This window comes from Penicillium manginii (genome assembly GCF_028828005.1).
Source record: "Penicillium manginii strain IBT 31320 chromosome Unknown utg000005l:1.0-5665137.0:1.0-5668048.0, whole genome shotgun sequence".
In the NCBI taxonomy this organism is placed as follows: Eukaryota; Fungi; Ascomycota; class Eurotiomycetes; order Eurotiales; family Aspergillaceae; genus Penicillium; species Penicillium manginii.
Window position 1 is genome coordinate 2296153 of NW_026643106.1, and position 22301 is coordinate 2318453.

The 22301-nt window shown below is 48.4% G+C and overlaps 7 protein-coding genes across 7 annotated transcripts; 3 read left to right on the forward strand and 4 right to left on the reverse strand.

Moving 5' to 3' along the window:
• Positions 1-911: 911 nt before the first annotated feature.
• On the forward strand, positions 912-2331 carry N7533_007254 (uncharacterized protein; the record flags this gene model as incomplete). The annotated part of the gene is made up of 5 exons (XM_057103904.1): positions 912-916; positions 1006-1204; positions 1278-1598; positions 1634-1899; positions 2013-2331. The coding sequence occupies 5 exons, from the start codon at positions 912-914 to the stop codon at positions 2329-2331; spliced, it is 1110 nt and encodes a 369-aa protein (XP_056958861.1).
• Positions 2332-2698: 367 nt separating this feature from the next.
• Positions 2699-4479, reverse strand: N7533_007255 (cytochrome P450; the record flags this gene model as incomplete). The annotated part of the gene is made up of 5 exons (XM_057103905.1): positions 2699-2800; positions 2850-3650; positions 3707-3825; positions 3878-4118; positions 4171-4479. 5 exons carry the CDS (start codon positions 4477-4479, stop codon positions 2699-2701), a joined length of 1572 nt encoding a protein of 523 aa, XP_056958862.1.
• Positions 4480-5161: 682 nt separating this feature from the next.
• Positions 5162-5806, reverse strand: N7533_007256 (putative ubiquitin conjugating enzyme (UbcB); the record flags this gene model as incomplete). Its single annotated transcript, XM_057103906.1, has 2 exons — positions 5162-5476; positions 5600-5806. The coding sequence occupies 2 exons, from the start codon at positions 5804-5806 to the stop codon at positions 5162-5164; spliced, it is 522 nt and encodes a 173-aa protein (XP_056958863.1).
• Positions 5807-8763: 2957 nt separating this feature from the next.
• On the forward strand, positions 8764-10453 carry N7533_007257 (uncharacterized protein; the record flags this gene model as incomplete). Its single annotated transcript, XM_057103907.1, has 3 exons — positions 8764-9110; positions 9165-9494; positions 9547-10453. The coding sequence occupies 3 exons, from the start codon at positions 8764-8766 to the stop codon at positions 10451-10453; spliced, it is 1584 nt and encodes a 527-aa protein (XP_056958864.1).
• Positions 10454-10636: 183 nt separating this feature from the next.
• N7533_007258 (putative RTA1 domain protein) lies at positions 10637-11806 on the reverse strand (the record flags this gene model as incomplete). Its single annotated transcript, XM_057103908.1, has 4 exons — positions 10637-11372; positions 11430-11579; positions 11627-11726; positions 11797-11806. 4 exons carry the CDS (start codon positions 11804-11806, stop codon positions 10637-10639), a joined length of 996 nt encoding a protein of 331 aa, XP_056958865.1.
• A 1036-nt stretch (positions 11807-12842) lies between these two features.
• On the forward strand, positions 12843-15535 carry N7533_007259 (uncharacterized protein; the record flags this gene model as incomplete). Its single annotated transcript, XM_057103909.1, has 6 exons — positions 12843-13193; positions 13255-14284; positions 14336-14463; positions 14520-15044; positions 15093-15153; positions 15210-15535. 6 exons carry the CDS (start codon positions 12843-12845, stop codon positions 15533-15535), a joined length of 2421 nt encoding a protein of 806 aa, XP_056958866.1.
• A 508-nt stretch (positions 15536-16043) lies between these two features.
• On the reverse strand, positions 16044-22241 carry hir3 (putative transcriptional corepressor of histone genes (Hir3); the record flags this gene model as incomplete). The annotated part of the gene is made up of 4 exons (XM_057103910.1): positions 16044-17444; positions 17501-17656; positions 17710-17932; positions 17983-22241. 4 exons carry the CDS (start codon positions 22239-22241, stop codon positions 16044-16046), a joined length of 6039 nt encoding a protein of 2012 aa, XP_056958867.1.
• Positions 22242-22301: the final 60 nt, after the last annotated feature.

A 22301-nucleotide genomic window follows, 5' to 3' on the forward strand; every position in this document is an offset into this window, starting at 1 on the left:
TGGACAGTTGAGTTGGTAGGGGGAATAGAAGAATCGGACACGGATAGTCGAATAGTCGGTCGAATGTTGGGATCGTAACCAAATGGGTAATCAACGAGACACAAGGAAGGTCACAGTGCGTGTACGCCGTACACGAGGGTCGGAGAAGGCCAGAGAGAGTGTGAAAAAGAAAAAAAGAAAAGGGTTGAGCGTGAGCGGATGGCTCCGTAGGAGATTGAAGAATATGTTGTGCAAGAACACGCGAACCCAAAAAAACGAAGGACGAGGCCCGCCAGAACCTGCCGGCGATAATAAGAGAAAAGTAGGGGAACGCCTGGAGGCAAAAGCAAAAGTTGGATGCAGCGAGGAAAGACCAACTAGAGGCGAGAAATGAGAAATGAGACACAAATCAACAATGCCTCATTGGGTTAGCGTCACATGACGTAGCAGAAAGGGCGTTTCAGAATGTGATGAGTCTTGCATTACTGCATATGGCATGGTAGTTACAGTAGTTACAGTAGTAGTTACTTACAAGCTGCAATTCATACATGTACGGACTAAGAAGATTGATAGTCTTCGCAATTACCCTCAGTTCCCCGGCAACGTTGAAGTTGAAGGGCGTCCCTACAGAGTACTCCGTACTATTGCGGATGGATGCAGTGTCGATCAGGGCATACTTTTTTTCTTTCTTTATTCAACCGTTATTCGGCTTGACGGTTATGTATAACGGTCTGCATAATGCAATTCCAGGGCTATCACATTCAGGTGGCTAGATACTACTAGTATAGAATAATTATATAGTGCCCTATACTATAGTAAATACTAACTAGTAGTACTCATGTGGTAGGTAGTTCCGCTCCTTCCCCGGAATGCCACTTCCATGCGTCTTCGTTCTCTACTCCTCAATACTCGACGCAAGCATCTTCCTCTCAATGGTGTAAGTAATCCTCCCCTCCCTTTTCATGGGGTCTGATTCCCAGTTTCTCTCTGTATGAAACACTCGCGCGCGCGACCAGTCCATTCTAGGTCCGACCACCATCGCGTTTGCGCCCGCCATGGCTACTATTCAAGACCTGTCAACCAAATTGCCTCCCATCCAGCCGCGTTCGAGCAGCTGGGCCGATATACTCATCGAGTTTGGGTTGTTCAAGTTGATGCTTGGTCTTCTGTCATCATTGAGATCTATGCCAGGGAACCGGAACCCCGTGGACCCGTTCACCCGCCAGTGGACCCTAACCTCCTCCAGTGGAGATCCCGGAGATGACGAACCGAACACTAACTGTCTTCCTTTGTTCTAGGGCCTCCGTGGAATCGCTGCCATCTTCGTCGTAGCGAGTCATACTTCACTATATTTTGCGACCTTCCTGATCCCACTCTCCATTGCGGAGACGGGCAAGCCCACCCTGTTTCAGCGACCCTTCTTCCGTTTGGTCATCCAGGGTCAGGCTTGGGTAGCCATGTTCTTCATCCTGCTAGGCTTTGTCAACTCCCTCAAACCACTCCAACTAGCCCGCTCGGGTGCCGTCTCCGAGGCCCTCGGGTCCTTGTCAACCGGCGCCTTCCGCCGTACCGGAAGATTGGTATTTCCCGCTACGCTGGTGACTTTCCTGACTTGGCTGGTCTGTCAATTCGGCGCTTTCCAACTAGCTCGCAGAGTGGATGCCTTCTGGCTGAGATCGACGACGCGAAACCAAGTGTTTCGCTGGTAGCTGCTGTTGAAGACTTAGTTCGGGAGCTCGCCGGGACTTGGCTGTACGGTGAAAATGCCTATGATCAGCCTCAGTGGGCATTACTTCCGCTATTTCGCGGGTCATTGTATTTTTTTATGACTCTGTTTGCATTGATCAACACCACGCCTCAATTCCGATTATGTGCCAAGATTTTGCACTATATCTGGAGCTGGGCGACACTTGACGCTAAGTTAATATATATCACACAGTACCATGCCTTCCAAGATTCTGAATCTAATGACGTGCAGCTGGTGTGGGGATGAACATATTCGCTGGCATGATGCTAGCCGAACTTTCCCCCAGTAATTGTCAAATTTCGGCGTCTCTAAAGCCCCGATCATTATTTCGGACCATACCTTACGGTGTTGTCATTCTGGGTGTTTCCCTCTGCTCATTTCCTGATCAATATGCCGAGCAAACAGCCTGGTCTTCCCAGCTCTCCCACATTGGTGATGCCATATTTCCAGAGGGCTCCAACATGAGTCGCTACTTCGCTAGTGTCGGCGCGCAGATGGTCTGTTCGGGAGTAATACTTTCGCCCTCGCTTCGACAAATACTCTCCAACCGAGTCTTTGGCTGGGATCTATCAGTTTCCCCCTCTATCTACTGCACGGACCCTTGATGCGTTCTGTGCTGGTTTACCTCCTCTATTGGCCCATGTCCCTTGGCTTGAAGCCTGCCCTGCTAGTGGACGGCACACCAAACCCAGAGTCTTACATTCCCACACCGAACATTTTCCGACTTGGGGGTTATTTTGAGCTTGTTCTTTGCATTTTTACTATTAACCGTTCGCCTCTGGTCAATTTACGTCGAGCCCAAAATGGGAGTAGCCACAAATTCTCTTGAGAGGATGTCTCGCTCATGGGGGAATATGCGACATTCACCAGGAAAGGAGCACGGGCTTTTGCCGACATCCAACGCTAAACAGGCAAGCGCATAATACGGAAGTCTTGATAGGAAGAGACTAATCCAAGCCGCCAATGGCTTACCTATTGAAAACCACGACGAGCCAACAAAACATCAATTCTTGTTTGTCGTACAAACCATGCATTGGTAGTCTCCCATTCCTTTTCCGGGCTCTTTAATCTAATCTGTAAAATTGTTAGCATGCTGTCTTGTGGATGTCTGTTATTCTCATACATCATATGTGAGTAATAGCGAAGGAATTAACTTGTAAATTTCCAGCAGGCTGATATTTTTCCCAATACAAGTCCTCGCCCCCGCCCCAAATGTGAGTGTCGCACGGAGCATTTTCTGCTTTCGAGACTGGAACTCGGCATCAGATTCGCCGTTTGCTGGTAGCCATCTCTCGGGACGAAATTTATCAACATTTTCACCGAAAAGAGCATGTCGGTGAATTACCCAGGGGTTGGTACCGACTATTGTCCCAGCGGGCAGATATGGTCCGCCATTTGGCAGTTGTAGACCACCCTTGGGTACCTTTCGTTCCATGATCAGCCCCACAGCAGGATGTAATCGGAGTGCTTCTTTGATGACTGCGTCGAGATAAGGCAGTTCTTCCTGGCTTTGCTTCCACGAGACCGGGACGGTGATTCGCTCTTCTTTCAAGGCAGTCTCTAGTTCCGTTTGTAACTTCGCCGCAACTAGTGGATTTTTAAGTGTGTAGTATAGAACAGCTCGGAGCGATATAGCGGTGGTGTCTGATCCGGCATTCATATTGGAGACTGTGTAGGAGAAGACCTGGTTGTCGCTCACAATGTTCGGATGCAAATCTTTTGCTTCTAGAAATCGAGCAAGAAAATCCCTTGGTTTGGGTGCTGATCTATCTTTTTCGACTGTTCCTTCTAGCTTGGCTTCTTTGAGTCTCTCGTCGACCCGGGCACGGGCAAAGCGAGCCACCGCGCCGGTGGAACCTCCTTGAATGATTCTCCTGAGGGGATTCTTGATGAAGACATAATCTAGCCAGGGAATTTGTCCAATCTTTGGTAGTATTCAGTATGTTTCAAATCCAGGGGTATGAGGAATTTGGTTCGAACCTTGCCAGAATAATTGAGCATTGCCTCAAGAGCGGCAATGACTCCATCCACGTCAGATCCTTTTTCCAAGAACCCCAATGATTTGCTAAAGGTCAATTCTCCAATGACATCGAAGGCATCTATATTATCTGGTCAGATAGATTGATTGAAGTTGAGAATCAGCAAACGTACAGTATTGCAACCAGGTAGCGATATCACAGACTTTATGATCGTTCGCAAATTCATCCATTCTTTTAAAAAACGTATGAATGGTTTGATCAACAAAAGGCTCAAACTCCGTCAGGGTACTCATCGAGTACGCGGAGGATACAGGTCGTTTTATCGCGGCATGGAACTCTTCGTCTGTGGTAGTGAAAAGAGTTGGCGTGGGTTTGCCCTTGACCAATTGCTGTTGGACTTTGTAAAAGTCGGTCTGCGGAAGACTGTCAAGTTTGAGATTATTGGAATAAAGAAGAAGTACCTACTTTGTCATATCCCTTGTTTATTCCATAAATAATCTTTATTGCGTCCAAGTCCCGAACGCTCACCACATTCGGACCAAGTCGCACATAGTCACCATACTTGCCATGAAGATTCAACAATGTCACCTCGGCATGACCTTTCGCAACATCGACGAATCTCCAAGCATTCGATAACTTAGCTAGTAATGGTCCCGGTATAGAGGATACCCCGGATTTCAAATAATTGCGTGTAAGGTGAATGACAAAAATTAGTAGCAGGATGCTCGTTATATTCTGTCCTATGAAGACGATCAATTCTGATACGGCGGCCATGGCTTGAAGTCTCATACACTTCAAGCTCGAAATTTCTTTCTTCGCCCGGGTGCTTTCCAACTTATATTCCGACGTCCTCACATCTGTTCGCAGGTGGATGGGTCAACCGGCTATATGGTAGTGCCGACCCCATGGGGTCATGTGCGGGGAAGTTGTGGGAGAATCGAGGCAAGATTCCGCAAAACGGTATCCTCGCAATCTTAAACCCAGCTCATACCTACTTAGGTAGGTACAGCCTCCAGGGCTGCTTGAGAAAACAAGACATGTGTTCTCCGTCATAAAGATATTGGACTTTTTATATCTCTACCTCTTAACTTTTAGAAGACTGGATACCTCAGTACATTGAAGCTTTGCACAGGCGGTTACTAGTTCAAGATATTCTACATTTACTAACTAATGGTTATCAGCGTATACTAATAGACATCGCGAAAATTGAAGATTTTCTTGACCATTTGACGATCTGTCAGAGATATTCCGTTCCCCGGGCGGAACAGCCCCGCGCGTCTGATTAAGAGCTAGTTTAGATTTGTGCGTGTTCTCGTTCATGTATATTCATAAGTCAAGAGCTAGCCTAAGCCCGGCCTTTCTTCTTCTTCTTCTTTGGCCCACGGTAGTAACTGCTCTTTCTCGATTTCATAAAGTATCAACGAAGCATTATTTCCATATCCGCAGCGCGAAGCCCCTAAGAAGCGTGCTTCCGAGTCCATTCCCGGGCAACCTCATCAAAGTGTTTGCGGTCATTTTTGTATTGCTCGGCGATTCTACCCTCGATAGCATCGTCGGGCATTGGCTCTGATAGTAGCTGGCGGGCGAATTCGAGAACCGCTCCAATCTTCGAGCTTGGTTTCCATTCGTCGGGCCGCAACATTCCCAGGCACATGCTCCCTTTATCATCATTTGTTATATTGGGGTGGTAAATCTTGGTTGCGAAAGAGACGGTGGGTGGTTTAAAAGGGTATTCGGTAGGCAGGACGAGTTTGATTTGGAATTTTCCTTTCTAAAATGGACGGCGATGTTAGTGAGGAATCACGAAGGCAAGTTCGACAGCATGCACATGACCACTCGTGATGAGGGCGACAGACACCTCGAGACACAGCTTCTGCTTTCTGGGTAGACATACGTGGTATGGTGATCCTTCTGGGCCGTCCATCAACACCTTCCACTCGTACATGTTGGCCTCGTCCACCAAATTGACTGTGATGCCTGCTGGGGGCGATTCCATGAGCTCAGCCAGCTCCTGCGGGGAATAGGATATTAGTGGAGTATTCAACAGCCAGGGTAACGGGTTCGGATTGCATACCTTGCCTATGCGCTTTTGGCTGCCCATGTTGTCTGGAGGTCGATCAAGCAGTGGGGTGCGCGATGGTGCGGGGTGTGTAGGTGGAGGGTACCCGTGGGACAAAGGGAATAAGCACGCGACAACACGATTAAAGTACCGTAGCAGAAAGAAACGAACCTCACGACGCTGATAAATGCCTAGAGGTGTGGAAAGAGAAAACCGTGAGTTAGTGCGGGTGAAACTTGGTAGCTCGAAACTAGAACCTCCCCGAGTGAAGTGGGGAACCGAAGACGTCAGGCGGCGCGCGCCCCGTTCGCCTCGCTCGTTAAATAAATTCCTTTGGCCAACCTTGTGTTTGTTACAGAGTAGCATTCTACTTTCAAATTGTTTGTTCCATATATATTCAGCTTGGTTATGGTTCATGTCCATGTCCATTGCTATTCAAATGTGCATCCTATTTCGGACACTTGAAATGTTGGGATCTGAGGCATTTGAAGTATTTGAGCTATTTGAGGTATTAAACATTTGCCAATTATTCTCTTTGAAGCATGACCATCAAGCCCATCAATCCAAGAAGAACGGTTTTCAACCAAGGATGTTCAGAGAGCATGATGGTTACGTATCCAACCATCGGAATATAGCCTCGCACACTTCCAACAATGTCTTCGGAACGGGAAAGATGGTCCTGGCCACGTGCACTATGAGAGGAGCCAAGTTAGAAGATGTTGGCCGTATTATCATATCAACGTAAGCTTACTATAGTTCGGTATCGTCCGCAAGGTTGTTGTCGCCCTAAGGTAGAGATAGAAGGTTAGCTTCTAGAACGGCAAAGAAACATTGAGACCTGGTGCTCTCTTACCTTGGTCAAAAGCATGTGGGTGTTTGGTGTCGCATCGCTATTTCTCATGGTCAGTATCTAACCCGTTTCACCCAGCAACTGATCATTTAGGAGTAGACGTACACTGAAATCTCCTTAACCTTATTGTTCTTTCCTTCCACCTCGGGGAATGTTCGTGATACGCGGTGCACAATGGGAATGTCTTTTCCTCTCTGCAAGCAAAAAAAAAAATAGACAGACGTTAGCTCCGAAAAGACCTCAATCAAGGCAAATGTAACCCACCACATTGTAAACAACGATCTCTCCGATCTCTGCCCGAGGGGCACGGTTCCATAAGAACAGAAGATCACCTCTCTGGAAAGCAGGTTCCATAGAACCACTCAAAACGACCACAATGGGAGAGCTACTAGCGGACAGGACGGACAACGACTTCCAAATCATGAAGGCCTAGGCAAGGCATTAGCGCGCTTAATGGAAATCGGGACCGAGGGCTCGCACGGTTCCTAAGACAAGGCCAAAGTTCATGACCTGGGCGATTGTTTGGCGGACATTTGTCCCTGAGAGTGCTGAGAGCATGGTGGGCGATGTGCTGGTGTCGGAGCCGGGGAAGAGGATAGGCAAGCGAAGGCGCGCGCGGGACACGGCACGCTAGGAATACGTCGGGAGCTGTAAGTATCGTCGGGAGCTGTAAAGAAAGAAGCTGCATGTGTTAGCTTAGCCTCGCAGAGCTCCTTGGTGGTGAAACTCACGAGTTCCCGCGGTGCTGGTCGAGCTCGAATGTGATGGCGAAGTCGAAGTTCGGAGATCTGGCCTCGGAGCGTCGATCAAGGCGGCCCGCCGGCTCCAATGAGAACGCGTTTCAGCCAACCACAGAGCCAAGTTGCAGTATACGATTATCAGAACACATTTCCCCAGCCATCTGGAGTGAAATAGGTTTTTTTCTCTTTTTCATTGGGCTGGATTATAGATGCATTTATTAATGGATGGAACTGATAAAAACAACCTAACTATTAGATGGGGCGTGTTTGTTGGTACTAGTACCGTTCTGCTATCTATACAGAACATGGTAACTATAGCTAACCCATAGGGAAATAGACCGAAAATAAAAGGCCCTCGAAAAAAAAAGCGACCGGAAAACATGGACTCATTCGATGTTTCATTCGAAGCTATAGATTTCCGTTAACACTCATTCATGACATTGGACATAACAAAGAGGATAGGACCCCATGGTCGCTATTAGGAATATGGTCAAGTTAATTCGCATGCTATTATTGCAATTCAATCGCTTCCACTCATATAAAATAGTTATTTCATGTGAGATAGGTGCTCAGTTTGCCAAAACATTAAACTTGGAGTATATCACTTTGAACTTATTGCTCACCTGAGGCATTATTTCGGTCTTCGCGACTATCTTCAAATGGCAGGTTTGCCAGCCGGTTGTTCACAAGGCGCCTCCATTGAAGATGTAGGTCTGTCACTTTTTTACACTGAATATCTCAAGCAACCACATGGCTTTGTTCTCTGCTTTGAAGAAACTAGGGTACTAGGAAGGATCATCGGGCTGTCGCCACAGTCAAGAATGTGAAGGTGGCTGAAAAATCCCCCGAATTGGATTCTTCCTAGACGAGCCAAATTCAAACTGAACCCCACCCTTAAGCCAAATTATTCTTTACTGGTCAATTGTAGCGACAAGCTAATGATATTCCAGGAGATCGACAGAAGTCCAGCTCCCAGTTACCTTAGGAATGTGTGAGACATTCCACATCCCTAGATTCGAGGCCATGGGATTGATACCACGAACGACTGATAGGCTTCAAATTCATAGAAGTTTTTTGAAAGGCACGCCGTATACGTATAGTAACCATCAAATATTGGCAGGTTTTCAAAATTATTGTTACAGAAGACAATAGATAAAAAGCGCCTGTCCAGTAATATCTTGTCCAAGCACGTTTCTACGGGGAGGTCGGCTCGGGTCCAAGCCCAAATCGTTGAGGGGGGCTGTCATTCCACGAGGCTGGATGAATTGCGGTGGTTGCTAGCCTGGAACGATTTATACCCAACTACATTTCGCCTTCGCACTCTTACCAGACAACTGATTGTTTCCAAGCACTTCTTGACCTGCTGCTCTTTGTACACGGGATGAGCATTGGCTTGATTGTTGCCAAAGATGGGTTTCAAAAATTTTGAGACAGCTGATGAGCCCAAGTTTCCCATGCAGGAGTACTTGCAGGAACACTTCCTTGAGTTCGCACCCAACGGAAAATCTATCAGATGGACACACGACAATCCAAGACATCCTAGGAACTGGCCGATGTGGAGGAAGACATACGATGTTGGACTTATTTGTGCTCTGGACCTTTTTATGTTCGTTCATTTTCTCTCATGGCATAATTGCAATCTCATACTGACATCTCCCAGTACTGCTAGCAGCACTGCAGGGGCCGCCGCCGCCGCCCAAGCTCGACATGAATATGAACTCAACTATACCTACTCCACCTTTTGCTTTGTCACTCTGTATGTCCGAAACAACTCTTCCGACAACGTGAACGATATCTGACTCAATCACAGGTTTCTACTAGGACAATCAGTCGGAAATGTTGTCCTTCCCCCTTGGACAGAATCATTTGGACGCAAAAAGATGTACATCTTCAGCAGCGGGCTGAGCTGTATTTGCTGTGCAGTCATTGGATTCGTCCACTCTCTCCCCGCAGCAATTGTGATGCGGTTAATTGCAGGCCTACTCTCAGCAGTACCAGGCACAATCGTTGGTGGAAGTATCGAAGACATCTTCAACGCGCAGGATCGCATCTGGGTTGTCTTCTTTTGGACTGTCGCATCAAATATTGGCTTGATCATCGGACCCATCATGAGCAGCCACATCATTGAAGCTCTTAATTGGTATGTACAATGCTTCTGCTTCTTCAAAAACATACTCTAACCAAGATAATAGGCGATGGGTTTTCTTCGTATATGCCCTCATAATCGGCGCCATCACTGGTCTCCTTTTCTTTATTCGAGAATCTCGATGCTCCCTTTTGTTAACCCACGAGGTCGACATGATGCGACAAGAGATTCCATCTCTTCCTCGGGCTCTTAATCACGACCACTCCCCCGATATGCGCACTTTTGTTAAGGAGGCACTTTTTCGCCCCGCTCAGCTCTTGTTCCAGGAGCCTATTATTTTCACCATCGCCATCATGATATCAATCGCCATGTCCCTCATCTATATCTTTACCGAAGCTCTGCAGCCCATCTATATGGCAATGGGATTCTCTGTTTCTCAATCATCACTCATTTTCATGGCTATTGGTCTTGGCACTTGTTTCAGCGCCTTGACCCGTCTGCTAGACTGCCACATTTTCAACAAACGCCGAAACCAAGGAGTTGCAATCAAACCAGAGGACAAGCTTACCGGCTTGGCAATTGGTGCTCCATGTCTAGCCATTGGACTTTGGTGGTTCGGTTGGACTATTCCACCATTGGTTCAAGGACCGAACATCCCCTGGATCGTACCAACCATGTCGTTGGTTTTCGTCGGATATGCATTGACCGAGTTGGATAGTGTTCTTTACGGATACATCTCAGATAGCTATCTGAGTTACTCAGCGAGTGCCACTGCTGCAGTAGCCTTCGTGCGGGGTATCATGTCTGGAATCGTTCCTCTCTTCACTCGACAAATGTTCGAGGGACTAGGAGCAAACGTTGCAGTATCTATCCTTGCTGGTGTTGCAAGTCTGTTCTGTATCGTGCCGCCACTGTTCCTCTGCTTTGGCGAGCGTATTCGTCAACGTAGCAAATTCGCAAGCTACAGCTGGAAGATCCATGAGGAACTTGGCAAAGATGTTGATGACATCTGATCATTGGAAGCTGGATTGTAGATAGTTTAAACATAACAAAAGTCTATAGCTGATACCAAATATAAATTACAATCGATACCCCAAAAGTCTCTCCCTGCAGTCACCACTGTTAGAAAACCCTGGAAGATCCAATCTACCCAAATCAATCAAAAGAGCAGGGGAAAGCACAGACGTGACAAGGACCTACGCAGTCTCAGGAGGGTTGGTAGTGGTAGCCTGCTGCGCCTGGGTCTCCCAGTATTTCTCCTTCTTGCCCTTTTTAACGACAAGGCCGTAGATATCAAACGGGTCAAAGAAGGTGAGCAGAAAATGCCGGGGGTCTTTGTATCCAGGACCCTCGATTTCCGTGACGCCATCCTGAGCCAAATAGATCTTGTTATTGCGGGGCAAGACTTGCATAGGATGAAACACGTTCAGCAGAGTGGTATTGCTGTACATGAAAACGGTCTCAAAGAACCAGAAGAACCATTCTTGCTTGAGCACAGGACTGATATGCTGGATGTCTGTCTGCGAATTCAGGCTTGCGGCGGAAAAGTACTCGACCGTGCGGAAGATAGTGCGGACAGTAATGAGTGCAGAGCTGGTATAAAGGACTATCAAGCAGCGCTTGATCTTGTTGTTCAATACCCCACCTCGTTTGCAGTTGATCTGGAACTTTGCAGCAAGTGCGGTGAAAGCCAACATAAGAGCGATTTGGAGGATAAGAGCCGACTTGAGCAAGGCTTTGCCGACGCTTTGTTCGTGTGGGGTAGAACCCGAGCTTGCAACTCGAACAGCCCCGTTGGCAGTGATAGCTTCAATAGCTACGCCCACCGCAACGAATGTAGTGAAGACTCGACCAGGGTGGATAGGCGAATGGTAGGGAATGTAGTACAACATGCGGCCGAGTATGAAGAAATTGGCACCCTCATAGACGGGTCTAATGCATTAATTAGCAACTGGATACAATGCTCATGGGTAAGGAGGTCGATCTTACGGTCCTGCCAACAGAAGAACAGTACTTGCAATATAGAGATTAACATCGCCCCATTGTCCAAATGCACCAACCGTTCGTGCAATGAAGCCCGCGGTGAAGAGAATCGCCGACCATGGGAGAAGACCGGTCACTTTCCAAGATTTATATCGACTTGAAAGGATTAGTAGGAGGATTTCGGCTGCGAGAAGATGACGTACAGGCACTGGTAGAAGTGAATGGCCCCTGAAAGAGCAAAAAGCACTGCAAAAGCAATAGGAGCACCTTTGTTCGGTGCGTAGAACCACAGGCTTCCCTCCTCTGTTGGGCATTAGCGGATTATATCAACCTTGGAAGGAAACACGCATAGTCTGCATCTTCGAAGACTTACGATAAGTCATAGTTGCGGCTGAATCCACGTGATTTTGTAGTGGTACCACTAGTACTAGTAGTAGTACGGATCCAAGTGGGATGATTTCCAAGGTTAGTTTACTTGAAGTAGATAATATAAACCTAGGTGTCTAGGCGATATCCCGAGGTTGGTATAATAAAAAGTGAGGTCTGGAAAGCAGTCTTGTGTTGTTAGACGATGTTTTACCAAATGGCCAAGATGAATGGGATCTCGAGACTTAAATACTGGATGAATAGATGTTTCCAACCTTGCTGAGCCTCGATCGCAGCCAAAAAGCAAGCGAAAACGAAATTTCCTAATTGGGTCAGAAACGACGAGCTCAAATAAACCAATCATAGGACTGTAAGACTGGGGCTCCTTTTTCCACAGTGCGGATCCGTGGCAGTGACTGGCCCAGAGTTCGCCCTAAAGCGCGTGGCGCAGTGCCATCCGGGCCCCAATACGAGGTTCAACGCTCGGTCCGGGTGACGATCTTGATGAGGCTAACGACGACCAGCGATGCTTGATTGCAGGAATTTTGGTGGCCAAAAGACTGGTAAAGTTTGATGTGCCCTACTCAACTAACTGATAAATACGGGGGTCCTGACAAGGCCTAATAGTGAGGAAGTTGTCGTACTGTTAGATGCGCGTGGGCGTGCCCAACGCGGAACGATACGAGCTCATTCACACATCCTCGTAAAAGCTAATGAGCCTTGCTCGTGACAGAATATGCGGTAGGATAATGATCATGTTCTCGAACGGTAAAGTAAAGGTTAACAAGGAAAGCGTGTGGAAGCGAGTAAAACCTGGCAAACAAGGTCACGGGACCTATAGATCGGGTTTGGTACACTATTCCCTTTTAGAAAATGGTTGCCGGGTCAACGAGAAATGCATCCCAACGGGGAAGGCACAAGGGCGATCTGTGGACGGAAGGCACGACACGCAGCTGGCACGCAGCTGGCGCGGTCTCGACTCTCTTTTGACTTGCGCAACTTTCCAGTGACGAGCCTCCACTTACTCTGGAAACATCCGCCCTCATCGTCATAATGCCTCCCAAACAGCCCCAGGCGTCGCTGTTTCAAGTCTACCTCCGTTTGCGCCCTCCCCTCGCCCAGAAAGTCGATGAATCAGACCGTTTCCTCGCCGTCGAGCCACCGGAGGCATCGCAAAATGAGACCGAGATTGTCGCACCGGTTTCTACTCATATCACTCTAGAACCGCCTACCGACTCACGAAAGCGCGCTGTCGAGCGATTTGGTTTCACTAAAGTCTTTGAAGAAACCTCCTCACAGCTCGACATTTTTCATGACACCGGGATGGAGTCCCTGGTGAGGGGAGTTCTAAAGGAAGGTCGAGATGGACTAGTCGCAACATTAGGAGTTACAGGAAGTGGAAAGGTCGGGCGATCGCTGTTTAAACACACAATGTCAACAAAACTAATCCGAATGAGCAATCCAGAGCCACACCATTCTAGGGTCCAAATCCGAACGCGGCATTACCCAAATGGCCCTGGATGTCATCTTCCGATCGCTCGAACCCACCGTGAAAACCGAGGACGGCAGCATCAGTCCCATGATGCTTGCATCACTGGCCGCAGCGGATGCCTCTGAAGCGCAATTGTTCGCCGCCCATACCTTCCTGGAAGCCGTCTATGGTGACCCCAATGCCGATCGTGGCCGAAGTTCTAGAGCCCAAACTCCCATGAGCCCATCCCGCGCGCACACCCCCCTCACGGTACGGAGCCCTAATACCCTATACACCCTTGATGAATCGCCACCTCTGCGTGCGACCCCTGGATACGGGGCCCCAAAGGCAGACTCAAATCTACAGTCCAGTCCCATTCGCAAAGATCGATTCGGCCTTAGTCCACCATCATCTGAGCCATTTGGAAGGAAACCCTATGGATCCCTACATCCTCTCCCTTTCACGCGCCCCAACATGTACGAGGAACGTTTAGCTAAATCGCGACTTTATGTCTTCAAGGAACCCACCCCTGCTCTCGCATTCCCCCGTCGTCAGCCTCGCGAAAGGCCTGTTGTGTCTCCGCGACTCCCCGATGTTAGCCACCTCGCCATTGACTTAAACTCAACCTCCGATTATGTCGTTCTGGTGTCGATGTACGAAGTTTACAATGACAGAATCTTTGATCTTTTGTCACCATCGATCGTCCCTGGACAAGGGAACACCATGTCTCGCGGCGGTAACACTCAAAAGGACCGCCGACGTCATTTACTTTTTAAGCCGACTGAGGGATCGCCGGATCGTAAAGTAGTTGCTGGACTTCGAAAAATTGCCTGCAGCACTTACGAAGAAGCACTGGCTATTCTGGACGTTGGTCTTACTGAACGAAAGGTAACAGGTACTGGATCAAATAGTGTCAGCTCACGAAGCCACGGTTTCTTCTGTTTGGAGGTCAAGAAACAGGTGCACAAGCGTCATGGCGAGACAAATTGGGTGGGAAATACTTTGACCGTCGTGGATTTGGCCGGTAAGTGCTAACCCTGTGTGTTTACCGCTCAACTCGTACTAAGATTTCCAGGATCCGAGCGTGCCAGAAATGCAAAGACAGCCGGCGCCACGCTTGCCGAGGCTGGAAAAATCAACGAGAGCTTGATGTATTTGGGTCAATGCCTGCAGATGCAAAGCAATTTCCAGGATGGTACCAAGGTAGAAAATCCTGACTGGCGGTGTTTCTCTTGTCCTGCTGCTGATACAATCCATAGACCGCGCTTGTACCGTTCCGTCAATGTAAGCTCACAGAGCTTCTCTTCTCCAACTCCTTCCCTTCATCCAACCAAATGTCTCGGGGCCACCATCCTCAGAAGGCAATCATGGTGGTCACTGCTGACCCTTGGGGTGATTTCAATGCCACATCTCAAATATTGCGTTACTCTGCATTGGCTCGTGAGGTTACAGTCCCTCGCGTTCCCTCTTTGGCTGGATCAATTGTCTCTACTACTTCGAGTCACCATCGATCTATTAGTGGACGTGTTTCTCCCAATTCTGCCTCGGTCGAGGAGCTGGAGCGTGCCGCAGCTGAAATTAACCGACTCAACAACGATTGCCACAGCATCGCTATTCGACTTGCCGAGGAAGAAATCGCGAGGTCCGAGGTTGAATTCCGCCTCAAGGCTGCCGAAGAAAGATGCGTCATGATTGAGCAAGAGGTTCGGGAAGAGTGTTGGGCCGAGATGGATGACATGATGGAGGAGGAGCGCCGACGCTGGCAGAAAGCCTGGGATGAACAGGTGAGAATCCCCCAGAATCTCGTTCGGAAAAGGTCTAATGATTCCCAGCTTGGTCACCATGATGAACACATCGACAAGAAGATAGAGCTTGTTTCTCGTGGATTCAGCAGTAAGTCAATCAGGAATGTGTGGTATATCTAAACATTAAGCTGACAGATTATCTAGTTTACGAAGATCCTGAGCAATCATCGAACGAGAGGGTAGAAGAACTAGAGGATGAGAATGAACAACTTCGCCGGCGTCTTGCCACCCTCGAGCGAGAAATGAATTCTCAATCACCCACCCGACAGCCCCGAGGGAAGCATGCTTCGCCCAACAAGCCCTCGACTCTTCTAAGTCGAGAGAGCGACATCGAGAATGCACTTCAGCGCATGAACCAACTACATCTCACCGATGGCATGTTTTCCCCTTCTTCGCCTACTTCACCAGGCAAGAAACCGCGAAAAATATCGACCAGAAAATGGGACTTAGCTCCGGAGAGCGACGTATAGATCGACTTACCCTTGTCTATTATGCCACGACCATTATGATTTGAGCAAATTTTTCAGGCTTCGCGTTCCAGGGCTCATATTAGGCGAGTTAGCGATTGGATACCACTTGTGAGCAAGAATAATCTTGGCTGAGGCGTTTTGTGGATTTTATTCGAGGGTTATTCCCCAGTACCAGTTTTATTGTAAATAGTATTTTCCTCTTCTACCCGAATCTTTGGCTCTTTGGCCCTACGTTCACAATTCTAATTACCCCTACGCCCAAGTAGGGTTGGCATCCTGTAAGTGCATTATAAGGCTCTTCGAAGAAGAAAAAATCATAGACTCCTTGAGGGACACTGTATCCTAAATGTCCTGGTATCAATAGCGAAAAACATAATATAGTGCACTGCTCCGACCCAACGCCCACTCCGTACAGCTGAACGAAACCGAGAATACAGCCGTTGGCGGTATCCCGCAAAATCAAAATCAAATAAGAAAACGAATTTCCGAGAATCAATCGCAAGAATATTCATGCAGGGGTGGTATCCATGCCGGTGTCTTTCTCGGCTTCCTCGTTCTTGATCGTTGTGGCCGATCCTTCGCGCTCATAATCGGTGGCCTGGGTAGACTCATCATTCTCACCGTCCAAGATTTTGCTTTCGTCGATAGTATGATCTTCGCCGTCTTCATCCTGCATGTCCTCGTCGACTGTGTTATCGACATCCTGTGCTTCTTCTCCGCCGGTTTCAAGCTCTGTTGTCCCGATATCCCCTTCACCTTCGCCCTCGCCCTCATCCTCATCGCCTTCCTCCTCTTCCTCTTCGCCTTCACCTTCACCTTCCCCATCACTGCCAGCATCGTCCTCGTTCTCGGTTTCAACGTCGCCCAACTCATTCTTTCTTAGACCAGTCAGGGCACTGTGATCCTTTGGAGGTTTGTTCGTTTTCACATCGTCTGTTTCATCCGCGTCACTTTCATTGCCGCTGTCATGAGCGCTGCCGATGTTTTCCTTCTCGGCATTCGCGTCATCACCTGTAGTAGGACCTTGTTTGCTAAGGTCCTGGGGGGTGGATGTAGAGCCAGAGACATTAGCTGCGTTAAGCCCACGTGGTGTTGCTGGTGCTTGTTCCGCGTCCGTGGTAGCAGCGAACTTGGTTGTAGCAGTGCGCGGACCAAGCTTCAGGTTGACAATCATATCCGCTCGTTTCTGTATGTCGCGACGAGCAATGCCCTTGGTGCGACCACGAGGCGCAGGGGTATCAGAAGCCGGGACGGGGGTTGCGGGGGTTGAGGTCTCTGTTGTTCCTTCGCCTGCCATGAGAAGATGATCGACCTTCATCTTTTCTTTATTTTCTTCATTGACTTGCTCGATAAGCTGGGGCATGTTGAGTTGATAAATACGGGCATACAGGTCCGCAACAAGATCCTCAAACATGGTGACCTTCATCAGGTTATTGTTGAGCTTTTTGAGCTCCAAGGAATCTCGCATCAGTTCAAGAACTGGCGTGGTTTCGTCAGAGAGCTTGCCCAGGCCTTCAAGCCGGGCAGTCTTCGATGAAAACTCCTCCCAACCAATTGGCCGGAACACGCCCTCCTCGTGGCCTTCGCTGATACTTGCGGCCCTGCGAATCATCTTTGCATAAGTCAAACAAACATCTTCCCACAATTTGGTGTGGTTGATGAAATCGCCTTGCTTCTTCCTGACTCGACGCAAAAGCTGATCCAGACTAGCGCGATCGTCAAGTTGATCCAAAAGGCTGACGAAGAAATAAACATAGCGCGTCGTGTATACGAAATGTCGCCCTGGACGTTCGAATTCCGGCCGCCAAACCTGAATAGTGAGCGTCTTGGTGAAGATTTGGGACATTTCGTGCTTGGCTGCGACCGCCGCTGTGGCATTCTTCTGGTCGTCATAAATTACATGGGCAGCCTAATAGAGTCAGAATTCATTCCCGTGAAAATACTTTGTGAATAGTTTGAACATACCTTTGCACTCATCCGGTGATGCCAATTCGATTTGTCGGCACTCTTGAACCGTTTGATGACTTCGAGCATATACGATCTCCAGCCTTCAATATTTTGGGGAGCATCGACTTTACGAGCCCAAGGTGAGACAGCGAGGGTTTTAGTCGCCTCGACAGGCTGGTTTGGTTTTAGTCAGGGTTAAGCCTCAATAAATGAAACAGAGAACTCACAGTCATATTGCCCCGGACAACAAGCTTATGGACCACGGACAAGAGTTTGAAATGAGGTTCGAATATAGGGTCTGCCCTTGAATCCTTTCGTTGTGGCAGGGCTGCGATCGAATCAAGCAGCGCATCTATCACATCATGCATTTCGACCTTCCTCCGAGTCGTCCGCATGGAATCATCGCAGCTAAACATTTTCCAGAGGCATTTTCCGAGGAAGTAATTGGCCCTATACGTCTGTTAGCAAATTCGTCATGGCCCTCGATTGATGACACTCACAGCCAGCGCCGAGGCTTGTCATTTACTGCTCGCCTGAGCAGATTACTAGCGAAGTTCCAGACAGAGTAAAGCGACATTTCCTTAAAAGGTTGGGCTTTGTACATCTGCTGACTTTCCTCGCTGCTGAAGTGTCGCGAAAATTCCGATAATCCGAAAGCACCCATGGATAAAGGTTCTCTCGAAGAAGCATACATGCGAATACCAAAATCCGTGTACAGTTCAGAGAGCAACATACGTGTTTCCACTGTTGGCTCGGCAGTTCTGATCGCCACTGACACAGCCATGCAGTAGCAGTGAATAGCATATCGCTGAGTAGCTGCCAAATCACTGCGGTTGTTGTTGATCTTATCTGCAGCCCACGTAATGTCTTCTTCCAACTGGGTGTCATATGCTTGTGCCAGTCGATACCATGTCTCCCACCTTCCTGATCCGTGATCTAGGTCCTGCCTGAAGAAATTGATCGCATCATCCAACTCCGCAGTTGAGCCGGGACTGAGGCGTTTTTGAGAACGAAATTTCGTGAGGGCGGCATGGCCGAGGAGGAAATACCAGCCTTTGATAGCGATTTGAGCATTCTCGCCAGGCACGGGTACCAGGGCAAGTTCTGTTACTCCTTGGACAGCTCGAAGAAGATTTGATGGATTGATAGGTGCCTTCATGTAATTATTGAAAAGGCGGCGGTTGAAAGTCATCTGGGGTGACTGAGAGGAGGGTTTCGCGGGTCCGATCGCTTGTTGCATTTTTTCGACTGTAGTCTTGAGCTCAGACTTTGAAAGATCTTTCATATTCATCTTCTGAGCTTGTCTCATCACGAAGTCGATCATCATGATGGCCGTTGGTCGGTCTAATTTCTCAGCTGGGCATCCATGGTCCGCCGCCCCGTCTGCAGGGGAGAACCTGATTCCATGGAGGTCAAAAAGAACTTGACAGATATCAAATTCATAGTCGCCCTTGGTCTCAAGCGCAAGCAATTCTGATTTCAAGAGCTTCAAGAAACGTTTCTGTGAGTACCTGCATAATGAGCGAACCCCGAGAGCATTGTGCACGCTTCGAAGTACATGGATACGATCTTCCGCTGAATCAGGGAACATATCCTTGTTCTGAGAAATCGCTTCTAAGAACATGGTATACAGCAGAACCCAGCAGCGGACATATAATTCTCGCATTCTCTCTTTGAAGTTTTCCAGCGATTTAGCGAGTGTCGATTTGAGATCGCGCCCGGAAATTTGGCCCACCCGCACAGAATCTTCATAGAGAACGAAGCCCTGGAGAATTCTGATCAGCCGAGCTACTGCAGACATAGATGCTTGCAAATGATCCATATCGATACATTCGTAGGCTTCCTCGGAGTGCTGCGATATGAGAAGGATAGCGTTCGTGATTATTCCATCTAGCGACTTGAGCCAGCTCAGCAAAGTAACTTGTCGATGACTGCTAGTTTCTTCGACGTGCTTAACGTCTTCGAGTTCAGTCATTATTGTCTCTATGCTGCGCAGGTAACAAGAAACGACTTTGGGCGGATAGTCGATGGACTGATACGCTTCCTGGAGTCTGCGCCATAGAAACAGTCGCAAAGTAGCATCTCCACGGTCAAGGAAAGAGGCCATCTCACTCGCATGGGAAGATGGGTCGTTGAGGTCGTTCGATTTGGGAATACCATCGGGGTACTCGATTGACGAAGGTTCCAGGATTGGCTCAATCGCTTCAATGAGTGAGACTGGGTCCTCGTCATCAGGGTTAAACACCTTAGCGAAGAAGTCCATGCACTTCAGTTTCAATACCTCTTGGTCTATCGTCTCGGAGGATATTTCGGACATGGCAGAGTTGTTCACAAGGTTGATGCTGGTATTATTGAGTGACTGGAGTATGTGCTTCAAATCTTGAAGGCAGAGCAAAATGTGTTCACGTTGAGCCTCGCCTGCGAGATTGAGGTGGAACACCGACGTCCACAGATGACGAAGACATACGTTTTGTCGGCATTCTTCGGATGGACAGTTCTGTATGAAATACTCCAGGCATGAACGTGAGAGCATTCCCCACCTACCAAGACGGTCGCTTTGAGCAAGCTTTTTTTCCCGGTCAATTTCGCTGCTCATTCCATCAACAGAGGAGAAGATGTCAAGGTGGAGCTCATAGATGGACTGGATCATTCCAAGCTCTGAGTAATCACTTAACTCATACTCGAAAGGAGCCTCCACACTAGAATCAAAGACGCGACGTTCGAGTCTTGCAACAACATCGCTCATCTTCGAGTACAAAAAGTTGTCTTCTTGTATTAAGGTTTCCACGACAGCCTCTTTCAGCTTCACAGGCCATTGGAAAGATTCGTACGCAGACTTCATCACGGACCATTCTGAGAGTTTCTCTCCAAATTCTGGCATGAGCAGACATTTCAACCACTCACATAAGGCTTCGCGTTGATGCAACATGGATTCGTTCATCATGTCACAAAAAGTGTAAACCTTTTCTCCAGCAGGTATCTCTTGGAGGATGGGTTTTCTGGTAGCCTTCCTTGAATGCTCAAGGAAAACGGAGAGGCCAGACCGATTGGTACCACGAATATCCTTAAGTGGTGAAATTTCATCCTTCTGCTGCAGAAGGCGAGATTTTTCATCATTCCAGGTTTTGATGATATCGCGGAGATCTTTCAGCAATCGAGCCTCCGGTTCAGCCGGCACGTCGTCGGACTCATTCACAGCTACTAATTTGGTCTTGATACCCTCGATTGTACCCAGCGATTCCATTCCAAACTTGGAGAACAATGAATTCAGAGTGTTGAACATCCACTCATCGGCATTGACAAATATCTCTAACCGATCTTCGTAATACTTTTCTTGGTCAAATGCAATTTCGTCTGGTTGTACCAAACCATCCGCATTCGATTCTCGAGCCCGAGTTCGTCGACTTTTCATTCTGCCGCCTTCCAGCTGATCATCGTTGGCTGCCGAAGCAGACGATCTTTTTCGGGATTCAGACGGAGATTTCGGGTCGACCACTGCAGGATTGTTCTCGTCTTCAGAGCCATCTTGTGGTTCTGGTGGCTGAGTGGATTCGCCTTCGAGAGATTCCATAAGCTGTTTCTCTGCACTTTGGTCGATAGATGACTGCTCCTCGCCTGGTTCTGCTGTGGCTTTGGTTGTATCCGGCTGGGGGTCCTCGAGCTTTGTGCTCCGCTCGCCATTTTCAAGCATGTTAACAACTCCGCTTTCAGGCTTGACTTCGGTATCGTCAGTCTCAGGGACAGTCTCAACACCATCCATTTCTTCATCATTGTCGGGTGTTGCATCTCTAGCCGGCAGAATGACTCGAATTGAACGACTGGGGATTGAAGGCATATGCTCGTTATCGAAGGCTTTCAGTATTGATGTGCCAATGGATTCCCAAGTCGCGTCAGGCGGAGTTACCTCCAAGGAATAAGTTGAAAAAGAAAGAGGGCCTCTTGAAGGGTCTAAAAAGTGAAGGTCGTCCGGTAAGGTTGGTAGATAGGAATAAAGGTCTTTGTGCCGTTGAAGGTATTTGGCGAGAGCTTTGTTGGGTTTCTTGACTGGGACCTGGGAGGCAGACAGTCCATCAAACAGGGACTTGAGTGTGTTCCGTAGTCGCTCCTCCGAGAATACCTCCTCCAGGCCAAGTTGTTCGGGTCGTACATCCAGTCGATTGTCATCATCCGCGAGCACACTTTCCAAGCAAAACCGGTTCAACCTGTAGCTTTGTAGGGCACTGCCGAGTCGAGCGCTTTGCCTCCATAGATTGAGATCAGTGTCATCCCGCTCAAGAGCTTCGGCAAATGATGCAAGTGCGCTTTTGGTCGCTGCTATTGTCTTTCGAGATATCTCCTGTGCTGCTTCTTCGTTCTCGGGGGCCTCTCGGAGGGCTTCGTGTAGGACGTCGAGTAGGAATTTGCCGTAGTTCTTGCGGGACAGGTAAAGGGTTTGAAAGAGGCTGGATGTCGAGTCGCTCACGTTATATTCCACAACTCCATCTGTAGGAGGTTCATCGATCGGTTCAGCAACCTGTGCGTCTGGTAGAGCTGCCCGCTTAAAGTCGGAGATGGATTCGGGGTATCTAAATATCTCCGAATTGAGGAGCGCGTCGTATGCTTCGGCCGCCCGTTCGTAGAACTCTGGGCCTTGGGAGTGAAGTTTCAGGGCATTGTGATACAACTTCAAAGCTTCCTCAATCTGAAGCTCCTTGGTGTCATCGACTTCTTCTTCAACTGCATCGTCTGGTTCAACATTCAGAGCTAGCCAGCTCGCCATGGTTCAGGTTCAGGATCCCCGTAATACTCTGTCACGTATAAATGAGGGGGGTTGAAGAGT